Below are 13,170 nucleotides of genomic sequence, written 5' to 3' on the forward strand. Positions count from 1 at the left end.
TTTAATACTTTGATATTACTATGGGTAGGGATATTGCTTACATGTTTGTATAGAAAGTAAGAATTTGAACAACATTCTTAGTTTAATTTTAGATGCACCCTAAAATCATATTAAAAAATATTTAAACATATTGCTACATTTATAAAGAAGTGCTTTGAGCTTTAGTGTAAATTACCAAGAGAATAACAATGGTGCTTCAAAGTGCATGGCGAGGAGACCAGGTGCAAAGTGCCTAGTATTGATTATGTAGACAATCAATTATCAAATTCTACAATGTAAACTTCCAAACAATGTCAAATCTTCAAGGATATAAGCTTTACTTGCCATTTTAAAACTATATTATGTCTTATAACACCATGAATATATCAAGTAAAAAACCTTACCCAATATTTAATATAAAAATAAAAAGGATTAAGATGTTGTTCTTTAATTCTAGAGAATAAATGATGACTCATTCTCCATATCCCCCTCAATCTCCTCGTTCTAGCTTGCACTCCTAGAAATTAAGCTCTCGTAATGCAACAAACTATATATATATATATATATATATATAGAGAGAGAGAGAGAGAGAGAGAGAGAGAGAGAGAGAGAGAGAGAGAGAGAGAGAGAGAGAGAGAGAGAGAGAGAGAGAGAGAGAGAGAGAGAGAGAGAGAGAGAGAGAGAGAGAGAGAGATGACTACTTGACTAATGTGTCTTGTATAAAGCAATAAGCTAATATATTAGATTGCATGCTAATGCATTAAATTGTATGCTAATGCAATATGTATGGAATAAGCTAATATATTAGATTTCATGCTGATGCATTAATTTGTATACTAATGCAATATGTATGTAAACTATATAGAGGAATTGATTGTGTACCAATGCGCCAACATGTGACATAGAGAGCGAAACAGATGAAATCTAGACACGCGTGAAAACTTGGAGTACTACAAAATATCCTTCATTTTCAAGGCATCCATTGCATGAAGTGCCATGTGCTCAAGAGTCGAAGTGAATGATGGTGCCCTGTTGATAAGTTTAGACTTAAGAATTGAAGTCGTTGTTGATGTTGTTAACAATTTTAGTTAGTTGGAGTAGGTAGGTAAGGTTGATAGCTATTGTACTAGGCGCTCCGTGCCTAGACTTGCCCGAGCGCTTCGCGCCGGGGCGGGCGCGATTTTCGTGGCGAGGGCGGGTGCTGGATGGGTGGCACCCGCTCCCGCGTTTCTTTGTTGGGAGGTTGGGGCTGCCACATGGCACCCGCCCCCACCTCCCCTTAACTAATAGTAAAGATGTGTCAAGAAAAATGGTCTTTCTCGTGACATTTGGGCACTAGCATGTCTACTCAGACAGACTTGAGGCTTGAGGCTCGCCACGTGTCAGCGATGGGGAAGGAGAGCTAACGGTGATCTTGACACACACACACACACACACACACACACACAGAAAGAGGGAGAGACAGAGAGAGAGAGAGAGAGAGGGAGAAGGAATGGAGAGCTAACCGTGATTCTGAGAGAGAGAGAGAGAGAGGGAGAGAGAGAGAGAGAGAGAGAATGGAAGCCTCCGGCCTGTCATTCGCGTGCAACAAGTCCCCTCTCCGTATAGCCTTGCTCCTTCCCGAAGAACCGGACAGAATTAGACCCCTCAGTAGAGTACATTGTGCTGCCAGCGATGGCCGTTCCTCCTCCACTTCCTATCTCAGCATGTGGAAGAGAGCCAAGCAACGATACGAGGACGAGAATCTGCGGAAGCAGAAGCAGCAGCTGCAGCTGCAGCAACAGGACCATGAGTTCTCCCAAGCAGAAAGCGATGACTGGCAGGAGAAAGAGAGGCGGTTCGCCACGATTTTGCAGACGAGTCCTGAAGAGAGGGACCGGATCCAACGAATGCAAGTGGTCGACCGGGCAGCTGCCGCTCTGGCTGCTGCCGAGGCGTTACTGACCGAGCAGGCGACTTTCCAGAATTCTCCAGCTTCCCTGCCAGATTCTTACCTGCGAGCTCTCTCAGAATATAGAAAGAAGTCCGAGACATCAGTGGAGTCTCAGAAAAGTGCGTACTTCATCTCAAAATTTTCTAGAAAGTTCAGTGAAGGGAAAATGCAAAATTTCATTCAAAATCAAGATACTGGCATTTCATATCCCACAAAGGGCAATGCCATAATTTACATCATGCTCCTTGCTGGGCCTTGTATGACACCATCCTAAAATATATCCTCTATATGTGCCTTGTTTTATAATGCTCAGCCAGCCTGCTTGAATGTCCCTTGTGTACGCTCAGGATGCCATTCGCTTTTTTGACGTACTCGAGCTTATTTTACATGAGCTTTTTGTGAGGGTAGCTGTGAAGATAGCCAGCAATTCTCCAAGCAGTGACTGCATCCATGGATAACTTGAAGTCTAGGAGAACATTTAAGCAAAGTTCTATTTTAAAGATCAAATCTAGCACGGGAATGCTCTACCTAACAGCAGCTTTAATAGATGACACGTGGATTGTAAAATACCATCATGCACATCATAGTGCCATGAAATGCTAAAGACCAGTAGGTGGTCAATGCAGTGTAGAAAACTCATAAGTAGACGTACTGGAAGGAAGACCGTTTCACAATGCTCAGACTGTCTGCAGTGCCCAAAGTCTGGCCTATGCAAGGAATGCAAAAAATTGAGTGAGGAGAAAGAAATCTGTCACACAGTCCAAAGTGATTTCTAAAATCTTTTTATGCAATCTGCAATTTGAGTTGGGAAGTCCAATGGTTAAGTAGTGACTGTGAACCAGAATGCATGAATAGGTTGGAATTAGGTGAACTAAATCCCTCCAAGCACGTTAGGGGGCTATATACATGAATTGATTAGGATCAAGGAATTACGAATAAGATCCCCTCACAAGGGTGTAAGGGTTGTCTAAAACCCAAGATCTAGCTTCATATAAGTACATGCATTCACTGTTCAGTCTATATTTCCAACAGTCATGAACAAGAGTCACCTGATGCTTGTGAAGACCGGTGCCAGATCATGGCAAGATCATTGCAGGCCAGTTGTGAGACCAGTCACAAGCAGGTTCCAAATTGCTTTGAATACTGTGTTGCCAATATGAATATGAAGTGCACCATATCTGATTGCCCACTGGGATACACTAGGATTTACTGTATTGTATGACTGACATAGGTTGTTATGTGCGAGATTCACCATGACATGAAAAAGATTGTGATGCATCTTAGAAGAGAGAGTAGTGGATGGAGTGTTCTACTGTTCTTTTTTGGTTTTTCAATGGTGGGATTATGCATGCTCCAGTGCCTTGTACTTGCCCATAAGGAGGAATGCATGATAACGTACGGTCCAGTATTGTGTTCATTTACATTCTTAAGGACATTGTTCCACTGCTTCAATGCTCTATTTTATGTGGTTTATTCATGCAGATATTATCATTATTTTAGAAGCCCCTATATCGAGCTAATTCCAGAATTTAAACTCATGTTTATAATAGCTAGCTTTAGAGGTGGTTGTGGCTTTTGCCATTCTAACCTGTATATCTATCTTCCCAGTGTCCTGTCACTAATTTTCTCCATCCTTTTTTCAGGTCAACAATTTGAAACAGATCGGTTCGAAAGAGGGCCTTCATTTACACAGTCAACTGTTTCAACTGAGCCAAATTTAAAAGTCCATTCAACTCCTGGTCCAGATTTTTGGACATGGTCTCCTCCAGAGTTAGACCTACAATCCGAGTTACAGAAGTCAAGAGCCAACTCTTTGCCTACCACAACTTTTCCTGCAACATTAGAGAAAGAGATGGCTGATGATACACTGATCATTTCTTTTGAAAGCACCAAACAAGAACAGGATGACAAGACCCAGGAATTGTCATTGAAGTTCCAAAGCAGAGCAAAGCCTTCTCTTCCACCTCTCCAATCTCTTCTAGAAGTTCAAAGAGATGCAAAGTCTGCTGAGGAAGATACTCCAGATTTTACTGTCTCTATTCCAGACATTGAGTCAGAGGTAGCATCTGTAGTACAGGACAGGAATAGGGATGAAACAACTCATGGTGTCAATTCAGATGGGACTTGCTGGTGGAAAGAAACAGGAACTGAAGAGCGTGAAAATGGAGTTTTGTGTACTTGGACTGTTATTAGGGGTGTGAACACAGATGGTACAGAGTGGGAAGAAAAGTTTTGGGAGGCACTCGATGACCTTGACTATAAGGAGCTCGGAGCTGAAAAATCTGGTCGTGACTCACATGGAAATGTGTGGCGTGAGTTTTGGAAGGAAGCGATGTGGCAGGTTGAATCCACTTTTTTGTGATTTTGTTTTGGAAGAGTCACAGGTTTTTAAAATCGTTAATGTTGTGTTGAGACCTTGTTATTCTGTTTCATACAGCATTACTGACAGTATAGATCATGCTGTTAGTGACTTATCATAGTTAAATAACCATCTAAAGAAAATTTCAATCTAAGTTATACTTTATCATGGCGTTATTGTCTTGTTACATGTAACTAACCATCTAAAGAAAATTTCAATCTACATAATTTATGTTAGAATAAGCCAAAGGTCTTTTTGGATGGTATGGTTGACTGCAAAATAGTGAGAGGCCTTTGTTTATTATTTTCTTGCTCCCAATACAAGTTGTATCATTTGAATAGACACACCACAACATTGGTGCAATGTGCATTTGAAACAACAAAGAACATAGTCACAAAAGCTTCATGGTGTCTTGCATAAAGCCTTTTAGAATGTGCTTTGTTTTCTTTTTTTCCCACATTATCAAACAGTAAGTGGCTCGATAGGTCCTTAACTGGTAGTGTTGTGGTTAGAACTTGGGGCTCATAACCAAGAGCGCTCGATGGGAGAGTGCCCAACAAAATAGATCTCATTCACTCACTTAGACAAGGGCTGGTGCGCAGATCGGACGCAGGTAGCTCACGTAGTGAATTCCCAAAGGTCCCCAAGAACAAAGCACTCTACTTTTTAGCACAAAAACCAATGTAAAAACAAGCACGACATGAGACAAGAGACAAATTGGGTTGAATCTCCCCCATGCCTTGTGTGAGCGCTTCACAAAGCATGTATTTAATATATATTTCCAATCTTTTTGCTCAAAAATAGCCCAATTACAAAAATATGACAAGCTTTTAGCTTTTGAGTTTGCTTTCTACCAAAAATAGGAAAATAAAGCTAATGGACGGTGCCCAAAGAGTCTGGCACGCCCAATCTCAATGTCCAAATAAAAATAACATATCCAGGCGCATAAGCGCATACAAAATAATAATAAATAATCGATGTCTCTATAGACATAATCAAAATATAGGCGTGGCGCCTATCAAAATATAGTCTAAAGATCGGAAACCCGCTAGACTCCAATGCTTTCCTCTGCCACTGCTGCTATCTCTACACATCAACTGAAGCATTCACAATTGTTAGTAAAATAACACAATTAAACCGACAAAAGTGAATACCTAGCAGTCTTCAGCTACATAAATAAATCAACTGGTTAGAAATAAATCCTAACCTTAATTTATTACGAGTGCGCACTCTAAACTCATAAACGTTTATTAATTTAATATGCATTTTGCGGAATCACCCGCTATGGAATCACCCATGTACATACTAAATTAATGAAACGCCCGAAAAGGACAGGCGTCCCCATCAACTTCTCGCACAAAGAATCCTCTTTGCGTATGAGCCCCGGTCATCTAAGTTTACGGAATCCACCGTAAAACCTCACGGAATCCACCGTGGAATATGCCTCCTGGCATCATACGCCCGGGGTGGGATAGCAATTGACCTCAATTGCTATTAGCTCAATGTGGAGCTAACAGAGTGGGGAAAGCATTTAGGTCTCTAGCGTGCATCCATTGTGCTTCCTCTACAGGATGGTTCTTAAATTTCACTAGATTTCTAGAATACCTTCGGCCAGTTCTAGTGGTCATGTAGTCAGTGTCTATGATGGCTTCTGGTTCAAGTATTTCAGTCTCTTCCTCTAGTAAAGGTGGGTTTTCATAGACAGTGTGGATAGGTAATTGTCCTCTAAATGGTCTCAATAAACTAATATGGAAGGTATTATGAATTTTCCAATGTGATGGCAGTTCTAACTTGAATGCATTGTCATTAATCTTATGAATGATTCTAAATGGTCCGTAGAATCTAGGGGCTAATTTGACAACTGGATGTCTATCTACACTTTGCAGTCTACGCTTTTCTATTCTAAGCCAAACATAATCATCAATTTTGAAATTCATGGCTTGTCTTTTCTTGTTGGCTTGTTTGGTATATGATTGTTGGGCTTTAGCAATCATATCCTTTACCTCATCAAAAATAGTGTTATGCATAACAGCAATATCATCGGCACTTTGTATTCTATTAGACAAAGATGCAACAGGTGTAGATAATCTATGTCCATAAATAACTTCAAAAGGTGCTTTCTTTGTAGATGTGTGCGGTGTATTATTGTAAGCAAACTGTAATAAATGCAAATGAGTATCCCATGTTTGAGGTTTAGAGATAGTGTATGCACGTAAAAGATCTAAAATAGTGCTATTTGTGGCTTCTGTTTGTCCATTTGTTTCTGGATGAAATGCAGATGAAAAATCAATCTTTGTGCCTAGATTTGAAAACAGTGTAATCCAGAAATTATTACAAAATCTAGAATCTCTATCTGAAATAATCACTTTCGGCAATCCATGGTTAGTAAAAATAGTTTTAAAAAATAACTGTGCTGCTTGTGATGCTGTTAAAGTTTTCTTACATGCAATGAAATATGCTTGCTTACTAAATCTATCTACAATTGTCCAAATCATGTCATGGTTAGATTTAGTATTTGGTAAGCCAGTAATGAAATCCATAGATATATGTTCCCAAGGTTTAGATGGAATAGATAAAGGCATTAATAGTCCATACTGTTTACCATGATGTCTTTTTATTCTTTGACAAATCAAACATTCAGAAACAAAATTAGACACATCTGCATCCATATGCGGCCAATAAAAATCTTCAGTTAACATGCGTAATGTAGAAATGATACCTCTATGACCTTGATATGGGGGACAATGAATTTCATTTAAAACAAAAGATCGGAATGGAATAGTAACACACAGTCTCTTTTCAAAGGACATAAATCCATCATTATATGATAATGAATCAACAGGAATGAAATTATTTTGAACTAATTTTTGCCAATCAGAATGAAAAGTAATATCCTGGTGATATGTATCTTTCATAGCAATCAAAGAATCAAAAGATATGATAGAAATGTTATGAATTGCAGGTCTTCTACTCAATGCATCGGCAACTACATTTTCTTTTCCAGGTTGGTATTGAATGATAGGATGGAAACTTTGAATGAATGAAGCCCATTTGATATGACGGTCAGAAATTTGGGGTTGGCTAAGTAGATGTCTAATGCTTTGCTGGTTGGTCTTTATCATGAATTCTGAACCCATTAAATAATGCTTCCATTGTTTCAATGCTTGTACAACTGCTAAGAGTTCCTTGTCATAAGTGGAATATTTGAGCTCAGAGGGTTTCAGCTTAGAACTAGAATATGCTATTGGATGGTTATCTTGCATTAACACGGCTCCTATTCCTGATCCGCTAGCATCAGTCACAACTAAAAAGAATGGTCTGTTAAAGTCAGGCAATTGTAGGACAGGGGCATTGGTCAATGCACGTTTAAGTAAATCAAAGGATTTCTGCTAGTTTTCAGTCCATTGATAAACAATGCCTTTCTTAAGAAGTTTGGTCAATGGTAAAGCAAATAATGAGAAATTACGTACAAACTTCCTATAGAAACTAGCAAGACCAAGGAATGAACGTAATTCATGTACATTTTTAGGAATAGGCCAATGCAATATTGCGTCAATTTTCTTAGGATCAACTTTTATTCCTTTTTCTGATACAATATGACCTAGATATTCTATTTCTGTCTTAAAGAATTCACTCTTGTCAGGATTTGCAAACAATTGATTTTCTTTTAGTAATTGAAAAACTAATGATAAATGCTCATAATGCTCTTTTTCACTTTGACTGAATACTAAAATATCATCAAAGAAAACAATCACACAATATTGATATTTTAGAAAAATACGGTTCATCATTCTACTGAAAGTGGCAGGTGCATTAGTTAATCCGAATGGCATAACTAAGAATTCGTAATGGCCAAACTGTGTCCTGAATGCAGTCTTAAATATGTCGGATCTATCTAGCCTCACCTGATGATATCCAGATTTAAGGTCAATTTTACTAAATATAGAAGATCCTTGCAGTTTGTCCATAAGGTCATCAACTCTAGGTATAGGATACCTATTCTTTACAGTGATCTTGTTTAATGCTCGGTAGTCAATACACATCCGATAAGTATTATTCTTTTTCTTGACTAGGAGCACAGGTGCACCGAATGGAGAACTGCTAGGTCGAATTAAACCTCTATTTAGTAATTCTTCTACTTGAGTCTGGATTTCTTTTTGCTCTATTTGATTGTGCCTATATGGGGCTTTGCAAGGTGGTTGTGTGCCAGGTATTAGGTCAATCTTATGGTCTTCTGGACGTGATGGAGGTAAACCTGGTGGTAGGTCTTCTGCAAAACAGTCCTTAAAATATGCAAGAAATTCCTTATGCCTAGGGTGCATATGAGTTTCTTTTGCGTGCAATTCATTCACCCAAATGAGATATGATTTAGTATTCTTGCGTAGTGCACGTTTTGCTTGAGTATGCGAAAGCAGTGGAAACATATGAGATGCATGCATACCAAATAATGTAATAGATTTTCCTTGAAAATTTATATTCATTGTGTGTGTGGAATAATCTATATTGGGATTATGTTGGTGTCTCCATGGCATTCCTAGAATAATGTCGCTAGACTGTAATGGGACAACTAAGAAATTTCTTCTTTCAATATATGGACCAATTTGAATTTCTAGATCTTGAACTTCTTGTGTGCCATTGTACCTAGTGCCTAAAAATGCAGCTTTTATGCGATAGTGCGTAGGTACTGTATGCAATTTCAATTCCTTTACCAATTTTGCTGAAATAAAGTCATGCGTACTACCGTCATCATGCAATACAGTTCTTTCTTTTCCATGCACCATACATTTCATAGTCAACAATGAATGTAAAGTAGGCATACCTGGTAAAGTGTCGGAAGTAGTAGTAGGATCATCTTCTTCTTCAGTGAAATCCGGCATATCCTCATGCTCGTCCTCGTCCATAGCTCCAAGGTAGTTGATATGTGCTGATGGCTTCTTTGAATGACAATTTGCTGCGAGATGGCCTGGCTGGTGACACTTGTAGCATACGATAGGCTTGGCTTTGGTCACATTATTTGCAATGGCTGGGAGTCTGGGTATATTTGGATTTGCTTGTTGGATAGGCTTAGGATTTGGATTGATAGTGGATGGTAATGCGGGTGGTTTAGGCCAATTCTTGCGGAAAGATGGTGATGAAAAACGACCTGGATTAAACCTTCTGAAATTTGAATTGAATTGTTTAGATCCATAATTACCGTTTGCTTGGAATGGCTGTGGTCGTCGATCTCTTCCACGTAACTTATCTTCAGTGTCGTGAGCTAAGGAGATGGCATCTTCAAGGGTAGCAGGCTTGAACATATTCACCTCAGCGTAGTAATGTCCAAGAAGTCCAGACATGTACTTCCGCTTATGGGTCGTCTCTGGTACGTCTTCAAGCATGCGTAGCTGTAGGAGTGCATTCCAAAAACGCTCTGTATACTGTGGAATAGGCTCACGGTCGCGTTGTTGAAGTAAATCCCATTGCTTGATAGCCTTCTCATGAAATTGCGGTGGTAGGAAATTTTGCATGAACTTCTTCTTGAAATCTTCCCATGTAGCAGGACATTCTATGCTCTTGCGGACGACAGTCCACCAAAGTGATGCTCTATCTATCAGATGATTAGTAACACACTTGATTTTATCTTTCTCAGGATAAGTTTCCTCATGGAAATAGTCATCAAACTGGCTAATGAATGATAAAACAGTCTTTCCTTCTCTTATGCCATTGAAAGTGCGAAACTTGAAACTTCGTTTACTTATCTTGGATTCCTTGCGAATGGTTTGTGCTTCAAGAGTGGCGTCGATTGTACGGCGAATCAGTTCTTCAGCTTGAGGTTCTTCTTTATCAGTGGACGCTCCTTGTAGCTTTGTCAATTGCGCTTGCAAGGCTTGCCTAGCTCTTCGCTCTTCGTCCAATTGTAACATGATAAGATCCAGCTTTTGCTCCATGGTAGGCTCGGGTAGGTCGTCTTCAGCCATAGGATCATCCATATGTGGGGTAGTCATCCTGTAAAACTCAACAAACCTTACTCACTCAAAATCAGTTAGCGGGATGAGCGTAGCTCAAATTTGGGGTTACAAGGCTATGTATTTTTGGGTATTTTCTTCTTCAATTTTCAGAAATTCTGAAATATTTCTGTCTCCGTTTGCTGAAAGTACTTCAACGAACTTGTAGATAGGTAGAACAGCTTGCTGCGAACAACTTTCCAGTTCTGAGTTTTTGCAAACGAACAAGTCTTCTAGGAGTTTCGAGCGTTAATCAGTTCTGATTTAGTCTGACTTGCAGAGTTGCAGACTTAGCAGACTTGCAGGGTTGTTGACTTGCTGGACTTAGCCGATTTGCAGGACTTGCAGTACTTGATTAGTGTCGACTTGCGAAACTTGTCTTCTGGAGTGCGTGACCGAGAGTTTGCAGACTTGTCTGCCCAGTAGAACTTGCAGAGTAGCTTGATGACTTAAGCTTAATAAATTAAGCTTAAGCTAATAAGCTTAAGAAGGCGCCGTTTTTTTCTGATCGTGGGGGGGGGGGGGGGGGGGCGTTTTTGATTCCGCGCGATTTTCGGGATGCTCCTCCTCTTGCCTCGATTCGACGTTTTGAAGCTAATAAGCTTCTTAAGCTTAAAACTAAGCTTTTTTTAATGAAGAAATAGATATGGCTCTTACTGGTTTATCACGACTTGTTCATGAAGATGAGGGAGTGGTCCTCCGCCGACAGAGAGTGGTCCTTCGCGATCTGACAGTGGAAATAGGGGTTCTTGATCGCCAGAAGTCTGCCTGTATCGACGGTTCGCGACGAGATTGACTGTAGAGGCCGTTTGTTCTTGGAGCTCCGCCTTCGCCCGAGATTGGTAGCGATTGGAAGCCCTTGATCTCTGCTCCGCTCTGATATCACTGGTGCGCAGATCGGACGCAGGTAGCTCATGTAGTGAATTCCCAAAGGTCCCCAAGAACAAAGCACTCTACTTTTTAGCACAAAAACCAATGTAAAAACAAGCACGACATGAGACAAGAGACAAATTGGGTTGAATCTCCCCCATGCCTTGTGTGAGCGCTTCACAAAGCATGTATTTAATATATATTTCCAATCTTTTTGCTCAAAAATAGCCCAATTACAAAAATATGACAAGCTTTTAGCTTTTGAGTTTGCTTTCTACCAAAAATAGGAAAATAAAGCTAATGGACGGTGCCCAAAGAGTCTGGCACGCCCAATCTCAATGTCCAAATAAAAATAACATATCCAGGCGCATAAGCGCATACAAAATAATAATAAATAATCGATGTCTCTATAGACATAATCAAAATATAGGCGTGGCGCCTATCAAAATATAGTCCAAAGATCGGAAACCCGCTAGACTCCAATGCTTTCCTCTGCCACTGCTGCTATCTCTACACATCAACTGAAGCATTCACAATCGTTAGTAAAATAACACAATTAAACCGACAAAAGTGAATACCTAGCAGTCTTCAGCTACATAAATAAATCAACTGGTTAGAAATAAATCCTAACCTTAATTTATTACGAGTGCGCACTCTAAACTCATAAACGTTTATTAATTTAATATGCATTTTGCGGAATCACCCGCTATGGAATCACCCATGTACACACTAAATTAATGAAACGCCCGAAAAGGACAGGCGTCCCCATCAACTTCTCGCACAAAGAATCCTCTTTGCGTATGAGCCCCGGTCATCTAAGTTTACGGAATCCACCGTAAAACCTCACGGAATCCACCGTGGAATATGCCTCCTGGCATCAAGGGCATCCTCTTGGCCCTTTCTTTTTTACCTAGGTGACCCACCTGATGCTATCTTTGTTAGGTAAGATTGTTATAGATGGTTAGCTCTTTGGTTTGACTCTTCCCACTAGAGTGATACTAATTTGTCAGCCTCTAGCCGATGATCTCTTCATGTTTCTCAAGGACCAAGGTAGAGAAGTAAAATTTGGACAGAGCAATGGCATTATGGGGATTGTTTGAGTTGGCCTCAGGCCTCTATGCGAATCCCTGAAAGTCCATTCTCATCAAATGCATAGAGAGAGACTGGAATGCTTTGGGCTGGCAGGGTCCTATCATTTGTCATGGTGTGGTTACCAAATAGTTGGGGTATCTCAATAACATGGATGTGGCTCCTAAAACTCTTTGGATTGGATCTCCTGCTGCTGAGATAGATTCATGTATTGGAAATCAGAGGATTGGCTTTTGCATGTTCATCTCGAAGTGTGTGACAGGTTGTAATGATCTGTATAGGTTCATAGTTTTTGCCTTTGCTTCTTTTGACACAAGTCTTTGGATGAGTTGGTGCAACCTAATCAACCATGCCATTGAAGAATCAGGGAAATCATCCAGGTTAGGTTTGGGTCTCCTAGTAGCATGTCACTATGCCTAAATGCAAGGGTGAGACAGCTTCACAGAGTCATATGATAGCTTTATGAATGGCTCCGTTCTAGGATTTATTTGTGGAACAGCATATTTGCATGGTCTGTTATGTATCTTATACTCAATGCCATCCCTACCTTCGCAGGTAGCTTGCACCTGCATTTGCATTCCTTACTTGAAAAAGGAATTAAACACCACCTTGCATGGGTAAGACCTTCCATGTGCATTTGCATGTAGATTGGATTTTGGCTTCCTAAGCATAGTGCATGTGAATGCATCCCTACCTTTGCAGGTAGCTTGCACTTGCATTTGCATTCCTTACTTGAAAAAGGAATTAAACACCATCTTGCATGGGTAAGACCTTCCATGTGCATTTGCACGTGCGTTGGATTTTGTGCCAGAGGTGATTATCATTCACGTATGACAGAAAGGGGAAATGCTAACCATATTCTCCCAAATATACACATGCACATGTGGTTCCTAAGCACAGTACATGTGAATGCATCTTAACAATTTTACTTTCACTGTTTATCACAATAGAAGGTG

The 13,170-nt window shown here is 40.0% G+C and overlaps 1 protein-coding gene across 1 annotated transcript in view; it reads left to right on the forward strand.

Moving 5' to 3' along the window:
* The first annotated feature begins 1,314 nt into the window (after positions 1-1,314).
* The window catches only part of LOC148041853 (protein LIKE EARLY STARVATION, chloroplastic), a 28,854-nt gene continuing 16,998 nt past the window's right edge, over positions 1,315-13,170 (forward strand). Inside the window, exons 1-2 of the mRNA XM_087683322.1 lie at positions 1,315-2,031; positions 3,556-4,253. Of these exons, the coding sequence (XP_087539448.1) occupies positions 1,536-2,031; positions 3,556-4,253 (1,194 nt within the window). The 5' untranslated portion in view covers positions 1,315-1,535. The remainder of the gene's footprint in view (positions 2,032-3,555; positions 4,254-13,170) is intronic.

Source organism: Lygodium microphyllum, chromosome 1 (genome assembly GCF_053477565.2).
Source record: "Lygodium microphyllum isolate KBCC chromosome 1, Lygodium_microphyllum_v1.1.10, whole genome shotgun sequence".
Classification (NCBI taxonomy): domain Eukaryota; kingdom Viridiplantae; phylum Streptophyta; class Polypodiopsida; order Schizaeales; family Lygodiaceae; genus Lygodium; species Lygodium microphyllum.